At 35.0% G+C, this 26,719-nt stretch overlaps 5 protein-coding genes across 5 annotated transcripts in view; 3 read left to right on the top strand and 2 right to left on the bottom strand.

Moving 5' to 3' along the window:
- Positions 1-348: 348 nt before the first annotated feature.
- Positions 349-6,663, bottom strand: LOC124531664 (transportin-3). Its single transcript, XM_047106145.1, has 11 exons — positions 6,390-6,663; positions 5,377-6,267; positions 4,752-4,931; positions 4,413-4,576; positions 3,872-4,085; positions 3,407-3,789; positions 2,815-3,141; positions 2,564-2,745; positions 2,397-2,494; positions 1,862-2,004; positions 349-1,361 (listed from the first exon to the last, which is right to left on the bottom strand). The coding sequence occupies exons 1-11, from the start codon at positions 6,501-6,503 to the stop codon at positions 1,301-1,303; spliced, it is 2,757 nt and encodes a 918-aa protein (XP_046962101.1). The 5' UTR covers positions 6,504-6,663; the 3' UTR covers positions 349-1,300.
- A 396-nt stretch (positions 6,664-7,059) lies between these two features.
- On the top strand, positions 7,060-8,832 carry LOC124532158. Its single transcript, XM_047106882.1, has 2 exons — positions 7,060-7,524; positions 7,674-8,832. Exons 1-2 carry the CDS (start codon positions 7,397-7,399, stop codon positions 8,830-8,832), a joined length of 1,287 nt encoding a protein of 428 aa, XP_046962838.1. The 5' UTR covers positions 7,060-7,396.
- On the bottom strand, positions 8,815-11,181 carry LOC124532157. The gene is made up of 3 exons (XM_047106881.1): positions 10,739-11,181; positions 10,350-10,608; positions 8,815-10,135 (listed from the first exon to the last, which is right to left on the bottom strand). Exons 1-3 carry the CDS (start codon positions 10,928-10,930, stop codon positions 8,877-8,879), a joined length of 1,710 nt encoding a protein of 569 aa, XP_046962837.1. The 5' UTR covers positions 10,931-11,181; the 3' UTR covers positions 8,815-8,876.
- Positions 11,182-11,905: 724 nt separating this feature from the next.
- LOC124531856 (peroxiredoxin-5, mitochondrial) lies at positions 11,906-13,261 on the top strand. Its single transcript, XM_047106412.1, has 3 exons — positions 11,906-12,143; positions 12,210-12,476; positions 12,923-13,261. The coding sequence occupies exons 1-3, from the start codon at positions 12,039-12,041 to the stop codon at positions 13,118-13,120; spliced, it is 570 nt and encodes a 189-aa protein (XP_046962368.1). The 5' UTR covers positions 11,906-12,038; the 3' UTR covers positions 13,121-13,261.
- A 217-nt stretch (positions 13,262-13,478) lies between these two features.
- Positions 13,479-26,719, top strand: part of LOC124531855 (apoptosis-resistant E3 ubiquitin protein ligase 1) — a 30,248-nt gene continuing 17,007 nt past the window's right edge. The window contains exons 1-2 of the mRNA XM_047106411.1: positions 13,479-14,226; positions 24,285-24,450. Coding sequence (XP_046962367.1) covers positions 14,061-14,226; positions 24,285-24,450 — 332 coding nt within the window. The 5' untranslated portion in view covers positions 13,479-14,060. The remainder of the gene's footprint in view (positions 14,227-24,284; positions 24,451-26,719) is intronic.

The raw sequence follows: 26,719 nt of genomic DNA, 5'->3' as shown, positions 1-26,719 counted from the left end.
TTACTGAATTAATTAATATGTTATAGTATTGCTATACAAAAATGGCTTTTTTTGTTAAAATAGAAATATTGTAAGAATGAAATATTGAAAATATAATACAAGCCGTATTATATTTTCTTCCTTTCAGTACTTATACTTACTACAAACAACATACAAAAATTATTAGTATAAAATTATTTTGCAGACATGAAATGATGTTATTGAATCATTAATATTTGTAACATGATTTTTTTTTGGGTAGTGTAATGGTCTGGTATTTTGTAAAGTGAAACAAACATTATATTTTATTGAAAAAAATAAAATTGTAGGTTCATTGAGGTTAGTCACAGATAAAATAAAAAGCGTATATAAAAGGTAAACATTTTAATAAATATTTACAATTCACTGCATGTTTTATCACATTCAAATAAAGAGAATATAACAAAATATATTCTAGTGTCTGTACTTACCTATCGCAAGGTGATTCATAACCTATAGCGAAACTGAAGCGAAGGTACCTTATTAAGTCACATCAAAATCGTCCAAATAAATCATGTTGAAACAATTCTATAATACTATATTAGTAATTATTGCTTTGATATGAGATTTATATAACCTGGTCGAGAGGCACCTTGTTAACGAAATACGAAGATTTTTACTTTACTCAATTCAATATATTTTATTAATTTCAGTAACATACCACAATATATTCGATATTCATAATTTTTTCTTATCTACATCTGTATTTTGCTATAAATGTTGTAATCGTTAACAATTTTTACACTTGAATCCTGTTTCTTACGAGCGACTTTATTATTAGTACATTATTTAGTGAGCATCACATTATTTGTTCACATACTGTATGTATGTTTATAAATCTGGCACCAACAAATATTTAGATTGTACCTTTATTTCTGTCACTTTTATTAATGTAACCAACGTCGAACCAATATTAACACTACCTATTGGTATAAGAAATAACAAAAAATCATATATCTTAAAATTGACAATTGTCTGTGAGTTGATCAAAGCCTCTATGTAGAGAACACTTGAAACTTAGGTAAAAGGTTTGAGGCAAACCATGATATTAAGATGTTAGAATTATTAGTATACTGTAAAACATCGTGTGGAAAACTGTATTTTACGTAATGGGTGACAAGGCGTGTCACTTTCCATTGCAGGTTAGGTTATCCCGGTATCGGAGCCACAAATGCCGACAATGAGTCCATCACTTAAGAAACAGGACACTTAAAAGCTTCGTCTGGAAGTTTCAGTCTTGGCGTGGTGCGTCTCTCAATTAACAAATTTGTAATGTCTGTGTCTATCGGTAGAGGCGGGCGAAGTCTCGAAGTAATCGGGTCATTTCCTTGCACTTCTCAGCCCTGAAATTAATATTATTTATTATTATTATTAGTTTAATAAGTGGTAGGAATTTTTTTAATGTTTTTATAGAAGTATTTTCTTGGTGGTAGGGCTTTGTGCAAGCCCGTCTGGGTAGGTACCACCCACTCATCAGTTATTCTACCGCCAAATAACAGTACTTAGTATTGTTGTGTTCCGGTTTGAAGGGTGAGTGAGCCAGTGCAACTACAGGCACAAGGGACATAACATCTTAGTTCCCAAGGTTGATGGCACATTGACGATGTAAGGAATAGTTAATATTTCTTACAGCGTCATTGTCTATGGGTTATGGTGACCACTTACCATCACGTGGCCCATATGCTCGTCTGCCAACCTATACCATAAAAATAAAAAAAAAAGTATATTCAGACTTTATACAAGCAATGATTTAAATGATGAAGAGAAATATATCTGTAACTTAATTAAACTGTAAAAGCATAATTTTTGGACGTCAGCGGGAGGCCATTGTCGTGGGCGGTACCTGATCGCGTACTGGTGGAACTGCCAGCACTGGTGGTCGGTGGCGGCGGGCGGCGCGCGCGACAGGCGGCGCAGCGCGCTCGCCAGCCAGTCCGCGCCCGCGCGCTTCTGCCACCACACCAGCTCCAGCATCACCTCCGCCACCTGCCACGCCAGGACCGTCAGATCGCCGAACGATAGCGTTGCCACTTATATATTATCGATGGTCGGATGCACACTGAGTCGAGATGGCCCAGTGGTTAGAACGCGTGCATCTTAACCGATGATCGCGGGTTCAAACCCAGGCAAGCACCGCTGATTCATGTGCTTAATTTGTCTTTATAATTCATCTTGTGCTCAGCGGTGAAGGAAAACATCGTGAGGAAACCTGCATGTGACAAATTTCATAGAAATTCTGCCACATGTGTATTCCACCAACCCGCATTGGAACAGCGTGGTGGAATATGTTCCAAACCTTCTCCTCAAAAGGAGAGGAGGCCTTTAGCCCAGCAGTGGGAATTTACAGTTGTTGGATGCACACTGTCACCCCATCTCACCTCGGAGAGCATGTAGGAGTGCAGGTGGAGAACGGAGGCCTCGAGGAGAGCGAACGTGAGAGTCTCGCCGTACTGCGTCAGAGTCGCGCTTATGGCCTCTGAAAAAATAAAACAATTAGTAGCTTAACCTTTTAAGGGAATGTAAATTGGCAGGACGAGCGTCTCACCCTTGACCTGGCGGTCGTCCTCGCGCGACGAGTTAGCTATCCGGGCGAGGTCGTGCAGGAACTTCATGAGCGAGCAGTTGGCGTCGCGGTGGTCGAGCGCACACGCGCGCGCGCCCAGCGACAGCAGCTGCGGCAGCGCGCCCTCCGCCGCCAGCAGCGCCCCCGGGCTGCGCTGCAGGTACCTGCGCAGCGAGGCCGGTCAGGCGGGTCGCGGGCCGGACGGGGGCGGGGCGACGGCGGCTCGCACTCACCGCACGCAGAGGCGGTAGAGGTCGTCGACGGTGTCGGGGTTGTCGCGCAGCGCGTCGGGCGCGGCCAGCAGCGCGAGCGCGGGCGGCAGCAGCGCGTGCAGCAGGCGGGCCAGCGCGCGCTGCGCGGCGGCGTCGGCGGGGTCGGCCAGCGCGTCGGCCAGCACGGCGGCCAGGTACAGCAGGCACGAGTGCGCGCGCGTCGCGTACAGCGCGGGCAGCGCCTGCGCCAGCGCCGGCAGCAGCGGCGCGGCGTGGCGGCCCGTGCTGCGCACCATGAAGCGCACGCTGCGGCACGCGCGCTCCATGATGCGGCCCTCGCGCGAGTACCTGCGGCGCGCCACAGAGTCACTCACCGGTAACGTTACCCACGGATTTATCACTGAATTGAATGCAGTAAAATATGAACTACTATCATTTCTTCCTACTTGGATCTGATATATGGCCAGCCAGATATTATGTAGGAGGTGTAGATCTAAAATAACTTAAGTTAACACATGTAATTTAAAATTATTTTCTGCAGGCCATGTATACTCTGCCAGGACCCGAGAACTTAGAAAGAATCGTTTGGTGAGTAAAATAAGCGGGGACCGACTTGTTCATGACCTCGTGCACGACGGGCCAGGCGTCGCGGAAGGCGGGCAGGCAGGGGTGCGCGGCGGGCCCGGGCGGCGCGTCGACGTCGCGGAACAGCGCGGCCAGGCGGTCGAGCCACAGCACGGGGTCGCTGCGCGTGCCGCGGCGCGGCTCGGCCTCGCGCGCCAGCAGCTCGCGCAGCCCGTCCAGCTGCGCGGCGGCCGCCTCGCGCATGGCCAGCGCCAGCTGCTCGGGCGGCAGGCGGCCCACGGCGGCGGCCAGCGCGCGCAGCAGCGCGGCGGCGGCGCGCGGCGCCAGGCTCAGCTCGTCGGCGCGGCGCGCGGCGCGCAGCAGCGTGGCGGCGTGCGGCGCGGCGTGGCTGCGGCACGCGGCGCAGATGCTCTGCGGGGGCGGGCCGTCAGTCGCAGCGCACGGGGGGCGGGGCGGGGCCGGGGAGGTCGGGGAGGGGGGGGCGGTGCGTCACCTGCAGCGCCGTCGCCGCCGCGCCCGCCAGCGCCTGGTCCTGCAGGGCTCCGATGAGGCTCTGGAGGCACGGCTCGAGGCACTCGGGGTGTCTCTCTATCCACTCGCAGAGCTCGCCCAGCAGGAGGATGCAGGTCTTCCGCACGGCCGGGTGCGTGCCCTCGGGCATCGATAGGATGGCTTCTACTACTTTTGGCACGTATTCATATTCTTCACTGAAAAATATAGAGAGCTGGATCTTATATTTACATTGGCAACTCACTCCTTGCAAAGGCAAATATTTGCTAAATTTTCAAACATTATTTCATCCATACAACACAACATTAATTAATAGCACCCATTTTATCAAAAATTTCAATTTCATTAAAAATATGGATATGGATGTCTTACAATTACTATGATTAACCATATATAACCTTTATATTCTTTGAGGCTTGGAAATCACCTTGTAGATTTAATCTTTAAATTTTTTTTAATACATTTTATAAATATTATCAATATTCTTCACAATGATTTTCAAATGCAATTTCCTTCATACTTACGGCAATATATTTTTAGCAACCGATTGCATGATAAAGAGAGCAGCTTCTGTTTGCTCCCAAGGCAAGTCAGCCTGTAGAACTGCAAACATCTGTCTGAACACTGAACTCGACCCAACAATGAACACAACATCCTTTATTAATTCCATTACTTTCATGCGGAATTCCTGTGGAAAAGATTTTCAAAATATAAGATACCTTCCAATTGGTTGAAAGTTTTAATGTACATATAAATATTAAGACACAGTCGAAGCAGTAAAGTACTTCTAGTAGTAATATGTCTTGTGAAGTATCCACAAATGTTTGCTACACAATGTATTAAAATGGAATATGTTAATTTACATAGAATTCATCTCCTTCGTCAGGTAACTGTGTGTGGTCAGGTTCACACTGACAGTGTCTGGCCAATGCTTCGATTAACCTCTCTATATGTGGTTTGAACACGTCTGTTAGCGGTTGATAATCTCTCTCATAAACTTCTTCTGATAGACGATACCATAAATTAAATGTGATTTCTGCAACCTGTAATGTTATTCAAAACATTTATAGTATGAAAAAAGGATACTATCAGTTATATTGTTTTTAAATAGAACTTTAGTTCAAACAATTAACAACAAACTGGCAATAGTTATTGCATATGTAATAAAATCTAAATAGCTTTTAGGTAACAAGTAATGTTCTGTGAACTTCATAAATTTAAGATATATAATCAATATGTGTATTGTTGATTGTAACCACCAATCCCAAATGTACCACCAACCTGAGAACTAAATAAAATTTGTATATACATTTAGGTTTTATTTATAAATTTAAGCTTGAAATCACTAATATAATAAAAATGAAATATTCATGAAGGTGATACACAGTTCATTTTTCCATTTATATTTTGAACATTTATAATGCTTATAAATGAATTTGTTGCACTTTTTTTTAACACAACATTAATTCATAAATATGCTGCACTTACATCATAGTCATGGTGTCCGACACACACAAGTGAGAGCTCCAAAGATCTCATTGCAAAATGTGCATTGCCATTTGCAGCGCACAGGATTATCTTCTCTAAAAATGTTTCCGCTAGCTCTGTAAACACTCCGGCATAGTTTGCAGCTTTCTCCTCTTCCTCGTGAGCCACTGCCATATGATAGCTCTCCTCTAGAGAGGAAACACTATCAAACAGTAACTTTTCTACATCTGTATTATTGTTGTTATCCTCTAAACAGTGAAGTATTGCACAGATACAGTCGGACGCAGCAGAATGCAGCAAGTTAATAGAATTGTGATCTCTTAGAACCTGCAAACTGAATCCGATAACTGCATTCTGAGGCACTTCCTGTATACTCATTGCCTTAACCTGGATCCATGATGTCATACATTTAACAATTTTCAATGCTATATTAGTACTTTGGGAACTATTTAAACACTCTTTAAGGAAAAATGTCACTAATTGAGAATTTGCTCGCAGTTCTGATTTGATTTCTTCCCGGCGGTTCTCTCCGAGTTTTAAACTTGACGAATCGATTTCTTGAGGTAATACCGTTAATACTTCTAAGAGGACAAAGTCATTTTTGTTAGAAAATAGTTTGATCAGATCACCGACACAATTGGACCACGCTGTCATCTGCAACGCTAAATCGGCTAAAGCCAATGAGAGTTGAGTGACTATAGCTGAACTTGTTTCGGGAGAGATTCCTTCCAAGTGTGCTACGAGAGAATCTCTGAGTGAGATCACGGCTTCCTGAGGTAATTCCGAAAGGTTATGTTGCACTTTAGATCTCATCGTTTGAGCTGCGAAATAACACGATTGAACATCTTTCTTTTGTTGTAAAAGCTGATCGGCTACTTTCCATGAATGAATCTGGAAAATGGCAAACGTGGTAGATATTAATTCAAAACAACAATAAATAAATTTCTAAAACACATATTATATACTTCTATCGAGTAAACAACCGGTTTGTGCAATAACACAGAAACACTCACAGATTTTTGTACTTCTCCTAACCATCGCGAGGCCTTTTCCTTTTCATTTGGGTTGGGGTTATCATACAAGGCATTAATGGCCTGGTAAATTGTATCCATTGAAGGCGCCTCCATTGTGGATTTTGTAATTCACGGGAAAATCTCAAAATCTTCCAGTATGATATAGTAAATTAATCATCATATTCTAATAATAAAATAGAAAAGCACTCAAAATTGAGAAGAATCAAACATTAACAACGTCAATCAAATCGTCAAACGACAACCGAACAAATTTTATATATTGCACAGATAAAAGATAGCAAGGATATGTTGTAAATTACAGTGCCTAAAAATAAAAAAATCAAAAAAATAAGTTTAAAGTATTTTTATATGTTTCGCTACTAAATATTTGCGATTTGGATGTTATTTATTCAATATAAATTTTATATTCAATTTGCGCACGATATATTTTCATATCAAACAATTTTTGGACTTTTTTATAGTTTACTTAGTCTTATGACATTTGGCTTTGCTCGTAATCTTAATGCATAATTTAAGTTAAAATTTTAATACAAAACATACGATTTCCACATTACATGAATGTAAATTTGAACAATTATTGAAATTTAGGAATTCCATATAAATTCATCAGTAAATGATTTTGGCTTCGCTATAAATTGAGTATAATAGGCATGATGACAGTAACTAAGAATCACTGAAATTATAATTTTAAATAATAATATAGGATAGAGAGACTCTAAGTAAGTAACTTATTTTTAAATTACATGTGTGATTCTATTTATTTTAATAAAAATAAAAATACAAAACATAAGAATCCGCCATATTAGGTCAAACACCAATCAGAATCGCGTGACGTCACGCTTTCGTAAAATTGTTTTGACAATTGTATATCGTTCGAAATTACCTTGTGTTTACTCGTTTTGATATTAACGTCACCGATTATTTGATATTGCGTTGTTAAATATTATTATCACAGTTTAAAAAAGACCAGCAAAGGAACGTTAGCAATGGAACAAGGATTTATCAAGGCAAATAGCTCTAATTTGCCGAGAATCGACTTGTTGATGCTGGGTGGATATTTTGCATCAAACAACGACTTCTGCTCCGCTGAATTCCGAAATGTTAAAACTTCTATGTAAGTATTATGTGTAATAATAAGCATTAAAACACAGTATAGTAGTCAAACTTCCCTAAAGTACATACTTATATTATTTCTATTGTGTGTAATCATGTTTAAGGTTATGTTATGAAAATACCACTTAAATATATTTTTATTTATTTTAGATCCTCTCGACCATCGTATGGTGATGACGCTGTCAGCTATGTTCATCTTAAACGTAGTGGGAACATGTGCACAGTGAGGGGCAAAATTTGTCCAGAACATAAGGTACATGCAAGGTTATATGCTGTCACAGTAATAGTAGATGAAGAAGAGGAAGCTGTTATTTCCGTACAATGTAACGATTGTGTCGCTTCTAAAGGAGGCTGCAAACATGCTATTGCATTCCTTATGTGGATCCATCGGAGGAGTGAACAGCCATCCTGCACAGCTGTAGAGTGTTACTGGATTAAATCCAAACTGTCCAGGGTTGGAACTAGCCTGAAGTACATGACAGCAAAGGACTTGTCAAATGGTGCACCTAGCTTGCTATCAAATAGTAAAGTTCTTGATAAGTTTTTGGATATTGGCCGAAAAAGAAATATTGATAACTGCGAGTTATTAAAATATCAACCTAGTTATATTTATAACAATATTAAAAGTTTATCCATGCACCAGCTTATGCTTAAATATAAGGAACAATCCTATGACACATTTTTAAAAAAGATTGTGCTGTCTAATCAAACTATTGCTCAAATAGAGGAAGAGACCAGAGAACAGCACCAAAACAGCCTTTGGTTTGAATTGCGCTATGGTCGAATCACAGCATCAAAAGCATTTGAATTTAGTCGGTGTAAAAAGAATGATGGAAGTCTAATAGCGTTAATAATGGGAGGGACTATACCTGACACACCAGCCATGAAACATGGTAGATTATTAGAGGGTGAAGTGCGAAAAACTGTCAGCATTAAACTTGGCAAAAAGATTAGAAAATGTGGACTCATGCTGTCAAAAGAGTACCCAATGATAGCAGGATCACCAGATGGGATCTGTGAGGATGCTGTCATTGAGATCAAGTGCCCCACAAGCGTAAAATCATATAAAAATTATCTAAATAATGGCAAACCAACTGACAAATGTAATGCACAGATACAGATGCAAATGCATTTGACAGGGCTACAAAAGGGTTACTTTTGTGTAGCTGATAGCAACTTCAGTGTGAATAAAAATGTGGAAATTGTAAGTGTGAAGTTTGATGCCACATATATGTCTGATTTTCTTAAACATTTAGCGGGTCTGTGGAAAGAAAAAATATATCCAATATTGTACGAAAGTACATTGTAATCTTTATTATAAATATAAAATGCACAAATAATAATTTTGTAGTTTTATTTAAGTAGAGAGTCTTGCAAATTTATAAAAGCACATGCAATTACAATAATATCATCAAGTACTTTTACAAAATTTGTGTTAAGACATGCATGGGGCTTTAACATATTAAATTCTCTTAAACGTCTAATTAACCTCTCAACATGAATCCTTAAACTAGCTATCTGCTTTGTTTCCTTCACTTCACTTTTAGATAGCTTGGCTCCAGTGACAACACTTGGGGGCCGTACAAGTTGTACTCTCTTCTTACGCAAGTATTGTTCTACATGCTTGAACCCTCTGTCAGCCATCACACACATACCAGGTTCTAAACAGTTGATAAAATCACAAGTCTCAACCAAACGTGTGTCTGTTACTCTTCCTCCATAGCCTGGTGAAACATAGTTTACTAAACCATTTGGTGTACATGACACTAAATATTTAATGGTATTAGCCTTTTTGTATTCTGACCATGATAGTGCTTGATTAACACTTTTTGAAGGCTTTTGTACTTCAATTTCAAAACAGTCAATTATGCAACTTGTGTGATGAAATTTATGTCTGAAAGCCATGGGCAAAGTACGTTTTATCAAATCTTTGTTTAATTTGACAATAAAGGGTTGCATTACACTGGCTATCACTGGTATACATTTAAAAAATATTTTGCTTGCATATGTAGTAGTCATGGCAAAATCATCAGCAAGCTCTCTAAATGGATTATTTAATCGTATTTTTTTTAAACAAAGCAGTAAATGGTTATGAGGGATTCTTGTTTGTTCTTCAATTAATTCTAATAAATAGCAACAGCTTTTTGGAAGACCTAAGTAAGACCTTGGGTTTTTCATTATCTTAAGTAATGTATATTTGAGAATGTTTAATCTTTCTTCTTTCTTTGTCTCCTCAGTTAATTCACTGCAGTCTGATGTTGATTTTATTATAAGAGATTGTATTGATGGTGATGTTTCTCGCTGACTCACAGATGGTACATATGAAATATCACTGTCAGACTGATCTTCTATACTAATTTTATTCTTGATAACATGTTTGACACCACTGCTTGATATCACTGGTTTACTATAGCTTTCAATTTTAAATGGAGATGTAGCGATTGAGCAGGAATAGGGTTTTAAGGGTGATGTTAACTGGCTTACTAGCTTAATTTTGGTCTGGACAGCTTTGCTTCTAAATTTATGTGTTATATGTACTTGTACAGATTTATCCACTGATTTTGGATAGGTAGTAGTAGGCCCTTCATGATGTTCTTCACTTGTGTGTAAAACTAAAATATAAAAAAAAATACTTAAAAAAATATATAAATCAGTGCCTAATGTATGTATGTATAGTTATACAAAAATTTTGTAACAAACTTGGTTATGATAGAATTGTTATATGTTCTTTGTTATTGATAAATGTAATAGGCAAATTCAATCACTATACACTTTAACCCGTTAAAACGGAAACTTATTCGCTGACATTATAGTGTTGATGAGTACCTGAACTTTCTGATGAAATTATTGTAGGTTCTAATTGTTTTGTAGGTGTACTTTTCTCTGCAAAATCTTTTTCACTTTCTTCAATTAGTATCCTTCTTTGTTTCTTAAGAACATAGGGTCGCTCTATGGTATTGGAAGTTCGTTTTCTTCTGTCCAATTGGCATTCAAATCTTGTGGGCATACACCCGGACTTCATGCGCATTTGCGAAACTGAACCCATTACAAGATACTGAATATAATTTTCCATATCGTTTGGTAACTGAAACAAGAATAAAAGTTTAGTAATAGAGGAATGGAAACGTGATCGCCAATATTATTGACTATTAGAGAAAATTCTAATGATCTCTAGTTTAGTTAATTATTATACAGTAAATAAGAGATATACTTACGTCGAAATGGTCTTCGCAGAAATAAAGTACAGAAGTTGAAGATATAGCTGTTGGGTCTCGTCTTGCAAGGTTTAGCCACATATTTCTAACTTTTTTCTTCAAAGGAACATTAATAAATAACTTGTTCGGAGTTTTTATAGATGTATTGTTACATTGAGGAACCGCACACCATCGATACACGTTAGAATTCATAATTTTCGTATCAAATAATTAAATTACGGATCTAAATAAACATTTAACATGCGAACTGACAAATGTTTACGAAAGCGTGACGTCATAAACAGACGCCATTTGTATTCTAGTGTTTTTGTACAAAATTTAAAATTTATTTTTAAATGATCATTTTTTCCTAATAAAATTTACTTTTTTGCAGAATTAAGATTTATTTTGTATAAAGTAATAACGTAAAAACACGGTAGTGTAGTTTTTCAAAATTTGTCGTCATGCCTATTATATTTTAGTAATTGTGGCTTGACTTTTGGCGTAGTTTATAATGTTACATTATAAAAAGATTGATCAGTTATAAAAGATAAGTAAATATAGTAAAATATATAATATGAGCGTCACGGCCCGGCCCATGAACAAAAATAGTAGTAGTAGTAGGAAAAAAAGTGGTGGAGTGTTGTTGTGTGAATGTTGATTGAAGACATACGAGAACGTCTTACACAACAACAACAACAAACACAACAACTGCCAGTAAATTCCCACTGTTGGGCTAAAGCCCTCCTCTCCCTTTGAGGAGAAGGTTTGGAAAATATTCCACCACGCTGTTCCAATGCGGGTTGGTGGAATACACATGTGGCAGAATTTCTATGAAATTTGTCACATGCAGGTTTCCTCACGATGTTTTCCTTTACCGTCGAGCATGAGATGATTTATAAAGACAAATTAAGCACATGAATCAGCGGTGCTTGCCTGGGTTTGAACCCGCAATCATCCGTTAAGATGCACGCGTTCTAACCACTGGGTCATCTCGACTCTTACACAATCATGCACAACATAATTAATTTATCTACCCCTCTAAATTACCTTATGAAGTTTATGTGTTACTTAAAGTATATAGGTCTTGTAGTTTAGAGCTTGAGCCATAAATTGACATATAAACCAGTCGACATAGTTTTTAGATTTTTGAATGATTAGTCAATCATGTTCAAATGAACATTTTTAATTTTATAGGGTAACATTGATTTATATAATATTGTCTATATCTCAATACTGCAATAGATAAATAGTAAAAAAAGGCAATCACTCAAACCGAACTTCAAAGATTAAAAATTAATTATCAATCAGTCAACCACAAATGTTTTTCACGGCTGTGTCTATTATTCGAAACGCTTCGGCATTTGCAAAACAAGCGTCAAGTAGAGCGGTACACACGTCTTTTTTCGCCATGGCTCCAGTAAAGGTAGGTATTTTAATTAATCCGGTACTAAAATTATATAACTACCACTGATTGTTGTTATTGTTATAGGTTGGTGACAAAATGCCGGCAGTTGATTTGTTCGAAGATTCACCTGCAAATAAAGTGAATATTTGCGAATTGACTGCCGGAAAAAAGATTGTGCTCTTCGCTGTTCCTGGAGCATTTACTCCTGGTTGCTCCAAGACACATTTGCCTGGTTATGTTCAGAATGCTGATAAACTAAAATCGGAGGGAGTTTCGGAAATAGTGTGTGTATCTGTCAATGATCCGTATGTGATGGCAGCGTGGGGTGCACAACACAACACTAAAGGAAAAGTAAGATTTTATTTTACCTATATTTAAATGGCCGACAGTAATTTAAAATATCTGTATTGTCGGCAACCAATTAGAATTAAAATCAATATGTGAAATTTTTATGTTGATTTCTATTTTCTTTAGTTTAGAAATAAATATGTTAGCATACAGTTATTTTATATTCAACTCAAGAAGAAATATGTTAAACTCATACCTATTTATAAAACATATTGTAAGCAGTTGATGATAAGGAGTGTTTCCATGTAAACTTTATTGATTGTTGTATGACCTCTAACCTACTACAGTGGTCAGTAATACTTGTACATTATTTATTAGCTTGAATAATCTTGAATATTTAATCTAAATGTTTACTGAAAAAGGAGTATTTTTTCTGGTTGATTTTGGTTTAGAATATTGAAACAAATATGGATATTGTTATTTCTTTTAAAACAACTATTATTTTTTAGGTTCGCATGCTAGCAGATCCAAGTGGCAATTTCATCAAGGCCTTGGACCTTGGCACTAATCTCCCACCACTCGGTGGTTTCCGCTCCAAGCGTTTTTCCATGGTCATCAATGACAGTACAGTTGAAGATCTGAATGTTGAGCCTGATGGAACAGGACTGTCCTGCTCACTTGCTGATAAGATTAAGCTGAAGAATTAAAGTCACCTTGCTTAAGTAGTTTCAAAACCACTTCTTAGTTATATGTGATCTACACACCTAGCTTTATGCAGATCTTAGACTGTCTAAGCACCCCTTGTGATATGCCTAAAATATATATATGTATTTTACAATTTAATGTTTCATGTTTGTTTAATTTATTGAAACCCCTTTTTTACTTGTATTGTTTATATAAATATATGAAAAAATATTATTGAAGAAAATCAATTAAGATTCTTTGTATTGATTCTTCATATAAAAAAAAGTCAATTATTTCAAGGTGGATTAAGAATGTAATTAGTAGTTATAATGTTTTTGATGTTTGTAATTTTAAGTATCTAATAATTGAAAGTCATTAAAAAATTATCAATCAAGTAGGTTTATCCCAATTTCATGTTTTTATGATGAAGGTAGTCAAATAACTGAATGAGCCATTTGATTGTAATTGGATATCACACATATAAACAGTAGTGCTGAAAGAAATATTGATCTTTCCACCGCTGCTGTGACAATTAACTTCTAATGTAGCTTTTTCGCCCCCTGTACTGTTGAGTAATTATACTGGCTGGCGGCGGCTCATTCACCCCTCGAACTGTAACAGCGATACTAAGTATTGATAAGTAGAATACGTACTTAATATTACTAAGTAGAACATCTGATGCTGATCAATGATGGGCACATAAACAGACAAATAAATAAATTAAATTCGTACCGTCAAATAAATTAAAGATTCTGAGACTATTAATGTAAAAAAGTAAAAAAAAACCTATGACGATTAGGTTGTTTTTTAGCAATAATGGAACGCACATGAGATTTGACAATGACATTATGCCATTAGTCAGTACCATCTTCACCTGACATTTGTCAAAACTTGCGAAAATTTAGGTGCAGAATTTTGTTTGTTTTGCGATAAACGATGTATTTATGACTAAAAGTTGCGAATATGCTAAAACGGGTGCAATATTGTGGCACAGTATTCTTTTTTTTAACATTAGTTTATGTGACTAGAATAGTTTTAAGTGAAATATTTGAAAATGGAAGCTCTGAAGTCGACGAGTGGTTGGAACAAAACGATCTTGGAGATTATAAGAAATTATTCAAAGATCTCGGTATGTATTGCATAGACCATTTTACATCGAGTAAGGAAACGCCTATTAAATTTCTCACGTGAATTGTTTTATTTTTTTAATAACAAACAAGCTTTGGTGAAGCTAAGATGTAAATGTATGTTTTGGTTTTTCTGTCACATAAATATATAAAGGTTTAATAACATTAAGCAAAGCTTACCTATTTCAAATAATTGTAGGAAATAGTTATAATAAATACAAATCCTTCTAAAATTATTTTACTTCATAATTAATTACCTAACATTTAATAATCATATTTTTATTGACTACAACAATTATATTTTTTTATGTTGTATTGAATTTTTATTGCTTAAAATAATAAGCATCTGGAAACTTTATATTTAAATATTGAGTAGACATGCACCAATGCAATTTATAATATTTTCTTACTATTAAAAATAAATAATGTGAAGTGTAAATAATGTTATGTCATCTCATTTGAGAGAATTATTAAAATAATGATTCAAATTGTCCCAAACCTTTTTAGCATATATAATAAGTCATCTTCTATCCCACTATCCCATGAAGTCCCACTTTTGTGCACTTAGGATACAGGTGATTTTTTTAAATTAAAATTTTATACAATGCATTGGTACATAATATATTGATGCAATTTTATTAAAATATGTGATATCACATAAATATGTGGGTGCTAAATGGCACTAAATTTTTGTGTAGATATAAATAAAATAAATTATCCTAAAAAATAAACAGCCATGGGTCAAGATTTTCAGGAAATTGTAATAAACATATTTGTATTTTGATATAAACAAATTTTACTAGTGGAAACTGATATGGGTAATTTTATAAATTCATATCCCATGACTTTATTGTTTGTTACCCTAAAATATAAAATTAAAAATTAAAAAAAAATCACTAACAAACAGGTTTTATTGCAATTTGAGGTTAGGGTTACATTTTTTTAATCAACTTTTGAAAATTAATGAAAATACGGCCATCAAAAATTAATTCGTATTGTCGAAACATGAACAGGATAAGGTTTTGGGCTACGCGGTGTCCCCTGACGTCACTCTACCACCCACCGCCCGCCACCCGCCAAATAAAAAGAGGGATGAGGGTAGTTCCGCCCGCCTAACGCTCAGTCGTACCGCAGACACGGATCCGCGCGCACGTCTCGTCCTCATGCATATCTCAACACATCACTAAATATGACCGCATTCCGTTCTTATGTGATAAAAACTGTAGCTTTGAACTATTTTAAACTATAACTTTACCGAAAAAATATTCGGAAGGTCCCGATAGAAGTTCTGCAGTAAAAGTCGTCGAAATCATTCATAGATCGCGGCGATCTGTGACTCGTCTTTGATTCGTTAATAACACTAAAAGTTTCGATCACAAAATGTGGCAATTCGAGGATTCTGAGATTTGTTCAATCGGTATGATACATCCTTCTCACAGCCGACACTCCGGCCTGTCCCTCTTGTCAGGAATGTCAACGTTTTCAGGTAATCTTTCACTATATATTCCTTTGTCATCTCCATAATAGATATATTATTCGCCAACGATCAAAACAGCTTAGGATTTTGATACAATAAGAACAAATTTATACGAACACAAACACGATGATCATTGTGTTATATCATGGTGTTTTTGTTAAGCAACAAAGTTTTATTTATGTAATACCGACGTAATAAGCATTAGTACGCTTCGATATAGAATTATAACAATTAACTGACACTAGAGCCACGATTACAAACAATGTTATGTATTTATGTTTTCACTTCTAAGTCTAAATAGAAGTGCTGTAGTGATAGCTTATTTCCTTTGTCAACATATACAATTATAGAATGTTTTGTAGAAGCTTCTAAGGCATGGCTATAAAATTGTTGCGAATTCCTAGCCTTAAGATTGTTCTTGAGAGAATTGATACAATCGTATCAATCGTATAAATCAATGTATTGAATTGAAACATTTTTTTTGACGAGTACGTGCCAGCGCAATTTTGTTATTGTGAGAAGATATAGGATTTCGATTATTTTTTCAAATTAAAAAAAAACATCGTATATAAATGTTTTGTAGTAATTGTTTTCGTTTAAATACAATGAAACGTACAGACAAATCGCTAATCTTACCTCCGTAACTTCATTGTTTATTTTGCTCTGAAATGTATTTATTATATTCTCATGTTTGAGGAATAGTTAAAGAAACTCTGTTGTTTAATATGGCAATGCAGTCGGAAGAGCTTTGTGCAAGCTCGTCTCGGGGGTACCACCCACTCACCAATTATTCTACCGCTAAATAGCTTTACTTTGTGTGTAATGCTGTGTTTAAATTTAAATAGTGAGTGAGCCAGTGAACTTGATGCAACACATCTTTGATTTTGTCATTGGCGGCGAATAGCAATGATGCCGAGGGTAAAAATCTCAGGGAAGATCATCATCTTTTCCATCGTAAAGAAGGTGGCATATGTACTGTGCTACATTCCTAAAGAGCATATTTATTTGAACTTATATTATAAATCCGAATATAAATCTGTCAGTCTGACTGCTTGTTACGCTTTCACGGCCGAACCAATGAACCGAATTTGATGAAATTTGTAATGGAGCAAGTTTAAACCAAAATAAGGACATGGGCTTCTAATAACCTGACAACACGATATATATGACACCTATTAGTCATAATATAAAATGAATGTGAGTATGTTCATGTCTATAACGTCCCAGTGCAAATATAAATTGAATAATTTATGAGAAGCAATAAAAAATATGATAATACGTTACTCTAAAAACAGTTTCTCCTTAATTCACCGACAAAATAAACTGTTTTTTTTTTCTTAAATGTAAGATAATAAGATGACTTTCGAATGTAAAGACTCTTTCCTGCATAATGAAGATATTAATGAACTATTTTGTAGAATTTTTATTCTTTACTATTCATATTAATATATTATAACATTTTTATTTTAAATATGTAAGCAAAATATTAGAATGTGCTTAAATCTAATTTTAAATTTATTAAATTAAGACCTTCGTTGTGATTTGGAACTAATTTTAAAAAGGTCACCTCGATTGAAGCGAATGTCATCCACGTTCGAAGTTAAAGTAATATTCGATGAAAAAAAAAAAGAGTTTTAGAGTCGTTAATGTTATAATTTGTGATAGGTATTTAAAATATTCTGAGGGTGGGAAAGGAGGTGATATTATCAAAAATTGTATATATTTATTCTGCTTAGAATAGTGCAAATTGTAATGATAATGCTCTTCTGCAAGAACCGTTATTCTCGAAGCGAAAGTTGAGCCATGTTTAGTATAAACACTGTAAATTTACAAAGCCTGCCTTATGAGGAATATCTTCACAGAAAAACCTATTTTTTTATGAGTCTCACTCACGATTTTTAGTTCTGAACCTCGTCAAATAAGCAAGACACAAGTACAATGTGACAGGCTGAGGAATATCTTAAAACAAAAATGTAATATTTTTTTAATGCGTCTCTGTCACGATTTTTAGTTCTGAACCTCGTCAAATAAGCAAGACACAAGTACAATATGACAGACAGTGCCATTCTTTTCAACCGACTTCCAAAAGGAGGAGGTTATCAATTCGTCTGTATTTTTTTTTTTTTTTTTTTTTTTTTTTTTTTATGTTTGTTACCTCATAACTTTTCACTGGGTGGACCGATTTTGATAATTTTTTTTTTGTTTGAAAGGTAGTGCTTCCCGTGGGGTCCCATTTTTTTTATTTTTTTTTCCGATGATGGTATCCATGTGAAAACGACATAAGTCTTAAATTTGCATTACGTATATGCGCGACAAATAGGTGAATAACTGAAAATCACGTTTACCGATTTTGATAATTCTTTTTTTATTATAAAATATATACTTCAAGGGTAATTTGGTGAAAGTTTGGTAAGGTTCTGAGCACAGGATCCATGACAAAGTAACGGAACGGAAGGGAACGGAACAATTCTGAGGAGCACGTTAGCGATACTCGGTCGAATCTTTTATTTATAGGTTATTTGGATATTTGAGTCACCTTCCGTAATGTGGTTATGTTTATGTAATTATCATAGTCGAATATTATAATCAACTAGCTACCCACCCCGGCTTCGCACGGGTGCAATACTGATACTAAATATACTACAGAATTTGTTTATATACGACATCACATCGCAAACTTCTAAAATTATCAGTGTTTCTTTACTATATTGTTCATGTATTATATACACAAAACTTCCCCTTGAATCACACTATCTTTTAAAAAAAACCGCATCAAAATCCGTTGCGTAGATTTAAAGATATAGGGACAGAGAAAGCGACTTTGTTTTATACTATGTAGTGATGGAACTCCTATACGGCTCGCAGTTAGGGTGCGATATGGGGCAGAATTTCTTACTATCTTTAATCAAATTTTGTGTATGTGATGTGATGTCATATGATGTACGAAATATAGTTGGTCTTTTTCAAAGTTTTTTTGCTGAGTTCGATTACAGCTCTTTCAAGGGATCCTTGTAGCTTACGCCGCGTGACGTATTAAATCCGCATTTTCGAAAGTCTATTTTTGCTTTATTCGCAAGTTTCCTTTAAAAATTGTCCTCGAAGTAGTTTCTGACTCATATAAACGGAACGTTTAATCTATCCATATTAAAAAAAATTAGTTAGTCAACATCAGCTTCACTTAAAATCAAAAAATAAATAAAATTTTAACAAAAAGAAAAACCGACTTCAAACAAAACACTTTTAAAACAAATGAATATGCACGAAAAAGTAATAAAAATAATTGCGTATTCAACATATTTTTTAGAGTCTTCCTAAGTTAAATGAAATGAAAAATATTAGACTACTTAAAAGTCGATTAACGATTATATCATGTAGTTATAATTATTGTTATATTTGGAGTCGGTGTCAGCCAATAAAACCCTACAGTATATCTATCAAAAAACAATACGAGAATACTTTGACAAATATGTTTTTTACAAATTACCTTTTACACAATAATATACTAGATCAATCAAGGGGCTCGTATCGCTTCTTTCTTTTGATTGTTGGGGCAAGGGCACCGTGGCTGACACCGGCTCCAAATATACCAATAACTATAACTACATGATATAATCGTTAATCGACTTTTAAGTAGTCTAATATTTTTCATTTCATTTAACTTAGGAAGACTCTAAAAAATATGTTGAATACGCAATTATTTTTATTACTTTTTCGTGCATATTCATTTGTTTTAAAAGTGTTTTGTTTGAAGTCGGTTTTTCTTTTTGTTAAAATTTTATTTATTACCTTTCTGTTCGCATAACATATCTCAATAGTAATTGTATTCAATCTGATGTCTGAAGTCTGAAGTCGGAGTCCAAACATCCTTGAATAGACAATTCTATTGTTTTGATATGTACCTACTCCGTTTAATGTCATCGTAATCAGACTACTGTGATTAGTTATAGTTGCACTTTTCGTTAGTCAGCTAGTTCATCAAAAGATCGCAGACCATTTCAATAAGTTTACAGCAAAACGTTTTCTAGTGAATTTTATAGTGAGCATGCAGATTACTAATTAGTTGGAAAAATTGTAAGCACTGAAGTCCTTGAAAAATTACGTTTAAGCTAAATCTCAGCTAGTTTTTTTATTCCTTTGCGTCTAAATAGAATTCCGAGTTTAATTTTCCTAAACAAAGGTATGCATAGCACACTCGCGACAGTATTGCAACTAATTGACTTTTCCGCTGCAAACCAGGTTGTGGAGTGTGTGGTCGACTCGAAACCCCTTTCAGCGGTTGTAGTGCTGCGACGCGAATAACTCCTTTCAACCTGAACAATGAACAAGATAATTAAAGAATTTTTATTATTCGATAACAATAACATTTATAAATTTTGATAAATACCCAATAATATATATCATACGAGTCGATCACCATATTATACAGACAGCGTTTTATTTTGTTTGACACATTATAACGGTTAAATAAATGCAGTACCTACACGTTTACATCAAAAAACTGTTAGATTTTTAGTCTTTATTTTACAAGTATTACCATTATTTACTATTGTGAGTAACTACTAATTACACTATATACTTTTTTTATTCCAATGTCCTAAGGCGTGCATGTAAGTCATAGCTTTTTGGCGCACTGTATAACATTGTAGATGCTAATCAATGACAGTGAGTTGAGACATAGACAATTTTACTACTTTATACTTAATTAAATATTCCTAAAATTAGATAAGAAAGAAGAATGATTTTTTTAATAGTAATTAGCAAAGTAAACACCACAAATTAAACTTGTTATTGTTTTGTCAACGACTGGTGAATACGCATTAATACCTCTAACTACATAATACATAACTATATGTTCAGGGGAGAATAATGTTTTAACATAGAATAAGCTGTTATATTCAAACAAACATATTTATTTTTATTTGTTAAGATTTTTTACTTTTTAGTGTCGAAAAATATCTTTAGTTTTATATTATATATTAACTAAGTTTATTATAAAGTTGTAACTACGAAATAGAAGTGGCTAAATAGTGTTTCAAGTTACAATGTGTCGATATTTAAGAAAGTGTCTCATTCCGATAGCGTTGTAGTTTTATTGCGCATCCCTGACCATGATGGCGGCGAATTTGGCGGGAAGCCAGCGCTATGCAGTTGTGTTCGAGTCCACTGTACAATTAGATCCCTCTGAACAGGTTATCTTGTTGTAATTGCTTTATTGATTTTCACTGAGAATATTATACGTCTACTTTTGTGTTTTCTATCTATTTAAAGCTTGTATCAAAACACCACACCATACCAAAAAATATTTTATTGAAGTGGCCGTTTACAAGCTTGTAAGTAGCATGTAAATATTAGCAAGCGATAAATGCAAAGCTAACACCGGTTCGGAATGTAGATTCTATCGAGAACCGGCACGAAACTAACAATTTCCAACATTTGAAATACAATTATGTTAATCAAATATAATAAAATTCATACAATATTCATTCAACTAATCAAAGACTATGATAAAGACAAATCTTCAACTTTTAAGCTTAATGATATATTCCCAATGGAATGGTCGTTGTCATTGTCTGACTTCTATTAAGAAAAATAGTTTTAATAAAAATAATGTTTGCCCTGTGGTCGATATTCCACCGTTATTATTAAGAAGATATTTGTAAATGAATTTGCATGTTTTGAACATTTTTGTTCTACTCTATTTTCTTTGCTCGTTATTGCTACTGAACAAAAAGTAAAATAAAATAGTTTGACCAAGGAGTATAAGGTTCATCTAAAAACTACATAATTATGTGGAAATTAAAAGTAACTGTCAAAAAGTACTGCGTTTCGTTAAAACGATTTCCCTTAAACAAAAGGATATCTGATTAGGATTAAGAATAACTTGTTGAAACGTGATTTACATTACGAGCTTTCTATTTCTTTGTTATTGCTTGTTTTTTTTTTTAAAGTGATATATGTCATGAGAAGTGTTGGCTGCTTTGAAATAATGATGGCTTTGCTTTTCGCCCTTCTTGCATGGGAATCGTTTACGAGGGCTTTGATCCGATATGACGACAGCTATACAAATATCCAGGGTACCTGCAACCCGGGGCCGGTCGCCGGCCCATTTCAGTGCCCTACTTACAGCAACAAGTGCATCGATTGCGTTATCCCTTGTATTACACACTACTCGTTGTCCAGTTCGTATTATTCATTTTAGACGCGCTCAGTTTGTTTATGGTGTAATTTTTCAAATGAAATATATTGTTTTTCTTAAATTTACAATGATTTTGGACAATACATAGACGAAATTTGGTACTGGAATGCTAAATTCGTTGTAATAAAATTGAAAACATTTTGAATGAGGTATTCTAAGCTTGGGTCGCAAAATAAAAATAACATCAAAGCAACTTTAATGCCGATTAAAAAAGTAGCTTGTATTAGAAGTTTTTTACATATTCATATTCGAATGTAATATTTGCTTGGAGAAGTAATACATTAACAATTGTATGATAACTACTGTGTATTCATTTTCAAGTTTTACTTATAAACAACAACCAGATTTATCGTCATTATATTTAGGTTATTTTCCCAGTATGTGGTATGTGGAATCTAGCTACTAACCTCATGAATCTCGATTGAAAACGTGGTTGAGTTTTTCTGTTGAGACCTTTACGTGATATTAAGAAAGTTTGTATATTATTTTATTTATTTTTACCAACAGAAAATAATAGCCCTCGATTGATTTATTTTTGTTTATTCGTATGCAATGCCGTTAACTGTTAATGTATATCAAATAAGATGTATAGTTGAAAAAAAAAGCAATGTGAATATTATCAGTCATACTATATGTACTTATTTCCAGTGTTTCGTAGTCAGCGTGTAGCGATTGAGGGTCGGACGTGAACCACTCTCGAACTTGAACCGCCCTCTTCAAGCAGCCCTCTAGACCTCGTCTTTGTCAAACATTAAAATCTGCATAAAATACGTTATTCGTTTTTAAATTTAAAAACAGTTGGAATTCTCTGCTCTTTAAATATGCTTAGTACTTTTGACATTCTGGAGTAAGTTATGTTTCATAATTTTTTTTATGCTCCCTGATTATTGGCGATTCAAGTTGAATTAAATGGCTCTTGAAAAAGTAAAGTAGGTGTTCTTGTAAATTAAGTGGTATTTTAATTTCGTTTTCTAAAAAGACTTAACGAAACTGCTAACTGTTATGAAGTCAAGCTTTAATTAAATACTATAAAAATACTTTATATTCTGTTTATGATCAAGGACCATAAGCGAACTATTAAGAGTTTTAATAATGATATTTATATTCAAATCCTTTTGGCAACTGTGGGAGAGGTCAAAAGGACAATGTTGCTTTGTGATATTGTTCTATTGTTCCATGGTGCCGTTCTTCCATATGTATACATTTTATATATAAATGTATGCATATAAATAATCCACTCTATCAGCTTTTGAAATTGAAAAACAAAGGGCAAAGCTGAAAGATAGTTTTAAGTTGTTTAGTTTGAAAGGTCAAGAAAAGTTTGAACGGAGAAGGCTTCGCGTGAGACACGATACAGTGCAATTTTCGAACGCCAATATTTTTATGGACTATTTGTAATTAAGTTCTGAACGTTTTACGTACCCATAATCGAGTTTTGATTTTACTTATCGTTTAATCCAATAAGAAGGTTTACAAGACGCAATAATAATGGGCAATATTGCGTCTTATAGCGTCATTGTACAACGTGTGATATTATTTATTTAAGGTCAATATTACTACACGCTAGTTCAATTTATCGCTTGCTTTATGAGTGTCGGTTACTTTAGTTCTCGGTATAATAAACGACATAAAATAACAATGCATACGTTTTTTTATATGAAATTTTTATATTGCTTTTCTAAGTATAGTTAATGTAAAAAGTTATGATTGCGTGACAATTGTCACTTATTTTTTCGCTGAATGTTTATTGCGTGGCTGATATTCCCTCTGTAGATGGGTTCACTGATAATTATAACAGACGCTTTATATGCTAAGTAATGCAAGTGAAACTTGTAACATATCAGAAGTAAGAATGCATGAAACATCTCGGAGTGGCGCCCAAAGTGGGCCAATAAAAGAACCATTGTTTGGCATTCGTATTTGATTTTCTTGTATCTATAATATATTTCAAACATAATTGATTGTTGATAAAGCTGTCTCTATTGTTAAAAATGTATTATATTCTCTGTAGTGCGGCGTTACAACGAAGGTCGTTTTGTTGCCTAGTTACCTTCCCACAACAAACTTCTTTATTAAACAGTTATAGCGCTTATGTTTTGTATGACCTTGTTATTTATTTCTTTTAAAGAAAACTTGAAGTGTGCAATTTTTTATGTAAAAGCGATACGCTTATTAAATATTACATATAATATATTATTTTAGTTATATAAGTGGGTTAAATAATTTCCTTGTTAGAGAGGCCTTCATTTTAGAACGACGGTCTATAATTGTGATTAATTAATTTTTAACCTATTATTACTAACTTCGTTTATCATTATATTAAATCATTCTTTGTTGTTTAATTTTTAATGTTGCTTGTATATGCATGAGTTTATGTATTCTTGTAGGAATATCTACACTCTCCGGATGCGGGTCACCGGAGAATATGGAAAGATTACCAGAATTGCCCGCATCAGAAGAGAGAAGATTACGACGTGCAGCGCATGTCTTGCAGCAGAGGCTCGTGCTGCGGCAGTGGCTGGCCACTCACAAGCTACAGCACGCATATTCCAAGTGAGTTCTATCAGCTCAATATGTAGCAATTATGTTGCGCTATACTGTCATATATATTATATAATATTTTTACCATATATCGTTTCAAGGACACGTTCTTAAGAAACACACACAACACTTAATTATGGAACAGTTTGGTTCTTAAATATTCGAATGCTCGACTCTCGTTTTTGTAAAGCTCTGCTCATTAAAACACAGCCTTTCATAAATCTGAAACAGACTCATTATCGCGTATAAAAAATATGAATAGAATCTGTTTCAAATGCCCACATTTCAATGGAGCGTTTAAAATATAAGAATTTTAATTCTTCGTCGCATTTATGCTTTTAACGAAAATACAATGATTACAAAAGGATACATTAAGTGTCAGAGAAAATCGAGAGTAGTTCAATAAAGTAGTCACTAATAATTCGTATAATTTTGAAAGCCGTATGTGATGATGTGGATGTCGTCCTAACCTAATTCGACAATGGCGGCCAATGCCAAGAGACTAGTCCGCTACATAGGACATATAATAGTGCATAAGTGTGTGTGTGCAAACACAGGCGCACACTATCTTAATTCATTCTTATAATCCGATGGGATGGCAAATCTGACATGACCGAAAAGAGTTGATTTCCGAAGCAAAAACACACTCACACTTCTAGACTTCAAGCTTGAGATTTATTTACAGAAAACTCCAATAGCTTTTTGGGTTTTGAACCCTGGACCTTGAGCGTGACCTTATGCAGTCTCATGAACTTTCTAGACCAGTGAATATGTTTGTGAGGTTTTATCAGACTGTGTTTGTTAAAGTTTAGGTCACATTGCACTATTTCATCGTTATTATTATCATAACCGTTCGTTCTATATTAAATAATAAATTGTTTGTATTTACAAATACTAACTCTTTTGCGTTTCTAGTTCTATAAGGTCGATGAAATAAATTACGTAATAGTACGTTTTATGCAGGGAGTACATTGCAGTTCGAATGTTCAGTTTTTTTTTAGTGAAAACAAATTCGAATGCACTTATGAAATGCCTTTTTTAATGTAGTTTTCTTTTGAATTAGTTTGAATATGTTTTGTTCCTATTTCGTATGGTAAAAAAATATAGAATACAAGTGCAGCATCTGTTAAATATTTTCTGGAAATTCTACCGCGTTGGAAAAGCGTTATGGAATTAGCACGAATTCTCGTCAGACCTGCTGTTAGATATGTGATCTGTACATCAGTCAATCAGTCAGTGTAACTTTACTTCTCATTTCTATTTCATTTACCTCCGACGCAAAATAATATTATATAAATTTGAGTTAAGTTTTACAATCAAATCAGTCTGAATTTCGTCAATAGTGTAAAGCCTATGGTCCTGCTTTGAATTATATTATGACTTTATCCAATATACTAAATACAGGTTATCAAAACGTAAATTAAAAAAAATACAGTCATGTTTTGACCGAGCTCTGTTAAATAAATCCTAAAGACTAAACCGTTAGCGAGATAAAGCGATGATGAATGGTGTTGAAATTGACTGTCATAAATAACGTTTTGCCGAGTCAGCTCGCAGCTTGTGCGGATCATATCTTAACACACCGGGTTGCCCGTAACTTACGGACGTAAAAGGTTTTCTATGTAAACGCGAGCATTTAAGTTTTGCCATTCTACGAAATCATGTTTCATTATGTTCATTATATAAATGTTCTCCGCAATCATTCGATAATTAATAGGATTTTGGGTTTTTCAAAATACATTTTAAATAATAACCATCACCTTGACGACTGCCGTGGTTGAGTAGTGTGTACTCCGGTTTTCATAGATATGCCACTCCGAGTTCCCGGGTTCGAATCCCGACCGAGTCGATGTAGAAATAGTTTATAAGTTTGATCTGGAGATCTGGGTGTTTGTGGTACCGTCGTTACTTCTGATAATGAAAATTTCTGATTTCCATAAAAGTGTTATGTGATTTAGCTACTTACATTGGGATCAGAGTATGTGGTGTTGTCAAATATTTATTTATTATTTATTTATAATAATCATCATCTGTACTTTTTTTAAGTTCTTTAAATAATAAAGATTTTTTGTCCGTGTTTGTGACTGTTTTAGAGTGTATTCTAGATCACAAATGAATTCGTTGGTCATACCTACGTATATATGTACGTTTCAGTGGCATAGTACTGATCGAATCAGCTATTCTGCTTCAAGCATTTCGTTACCCCAAATTCTCCAAGCTTAAGGACAATTCGTATGTGTCTCATTCACGTCACATTGATTAAATTATTCTGGATCAGATA

Source organism: Vanessa cardui, chromosome 8 (assembly GCF_905220365.1).
Source record: "Vanessa cardui chromosome 8, ilVanCard2.1, whole genome shotgun sequence".
NCBI classification, from domain to species: domain Eukaryota; kingdom Metazoa; phylum Arthropoda; class Insecta; order Lepidoptera; family Nymphalidae; genus Vanessa; species Vanessa cardui.
The sequence above is the reverse complement of the archived record's forward strand: the minus strand, read 5'-3'. Positions and strand labels throughout refer to the sequence as shown.

Bases quoted from the DNA above. Each gene is read 5' to 3' on its own strand.
- LOC124531664 (XM_047106145.1), bottom strand. From the start codon at position 6,503: ATGGAGGCGCCTTCAATGGATACAATTTACCAGGCCATTAATGCCTTG. The intron at 6,268-6,389 runs GTGAGTGTTTCT...GCCATTTTCCAG, and splicing joins TAGGAGAAGTACAAAAATCT to ATTCATTCATGGAAAGTAGC. The intron at 2,495-2,563 runs GTGAGACGCTCG...TTATTTTTTCAG, and splicing joins GGACGACCGCCAGGTCAAGG to AGGCCATAAGCGCGACTCTG.
- LOC124532158 (XM_047106882.1), top strand. From the start codon at position 7,397: ATGGAACAAGGATTTATCAAGGCAAATAGCTCTAATTTGCCGAGAATC. The intron at 7,525-7,673 runs GTAAGTATTATG...TATTTATTTTAG, and splicing joins CGAAATGTTAAAACTTCTAT to ATCCTCTCGACCATCGTATG.
- LOC124532157 (XM_047106881.1), bottom strand. From the start codon at position 10,930: ATGAATTCTAACGTGTATCGATGGTGTGCGGTTCCTCAATGTAACAAT. The intron at 10,609-10,738 runs GTAAGTATATCT...TTCTTGTTTCAG, and splicing joins TCTGCGAAGACCATTTCGAC to TTACCAAACGATATGGAAAA. The intron at 10,136-10,349 runs GTACTCATCAAC...TTTATATTTTAG, and splicing joins AATTTCATCAGAAAGTTCAG to TTTTACACACAAGTGAAGAA.
- LOC124531856 (XM_047106412.1), top strand. From the start codon at position 12,039: ATGTTTTTCACGGCTGTGTCTATTATTCGAAACGCTTCGGCATTTGCA. The intron at 12,144-12,209 runs GTAGGTATTTTA...TTATTGTTATAG, and splicing joins TCGCCATGGCTCCAGTAAAG to GTTGGTGACAAAATGCCGGC. The intron at 12,477-12,922 runs GTAAGATTTTAT...ATTATTTTTTAG, and splicing joins AACACAACACTAAAGGAAAA to GTTCGCATGCTAGCAGATCC.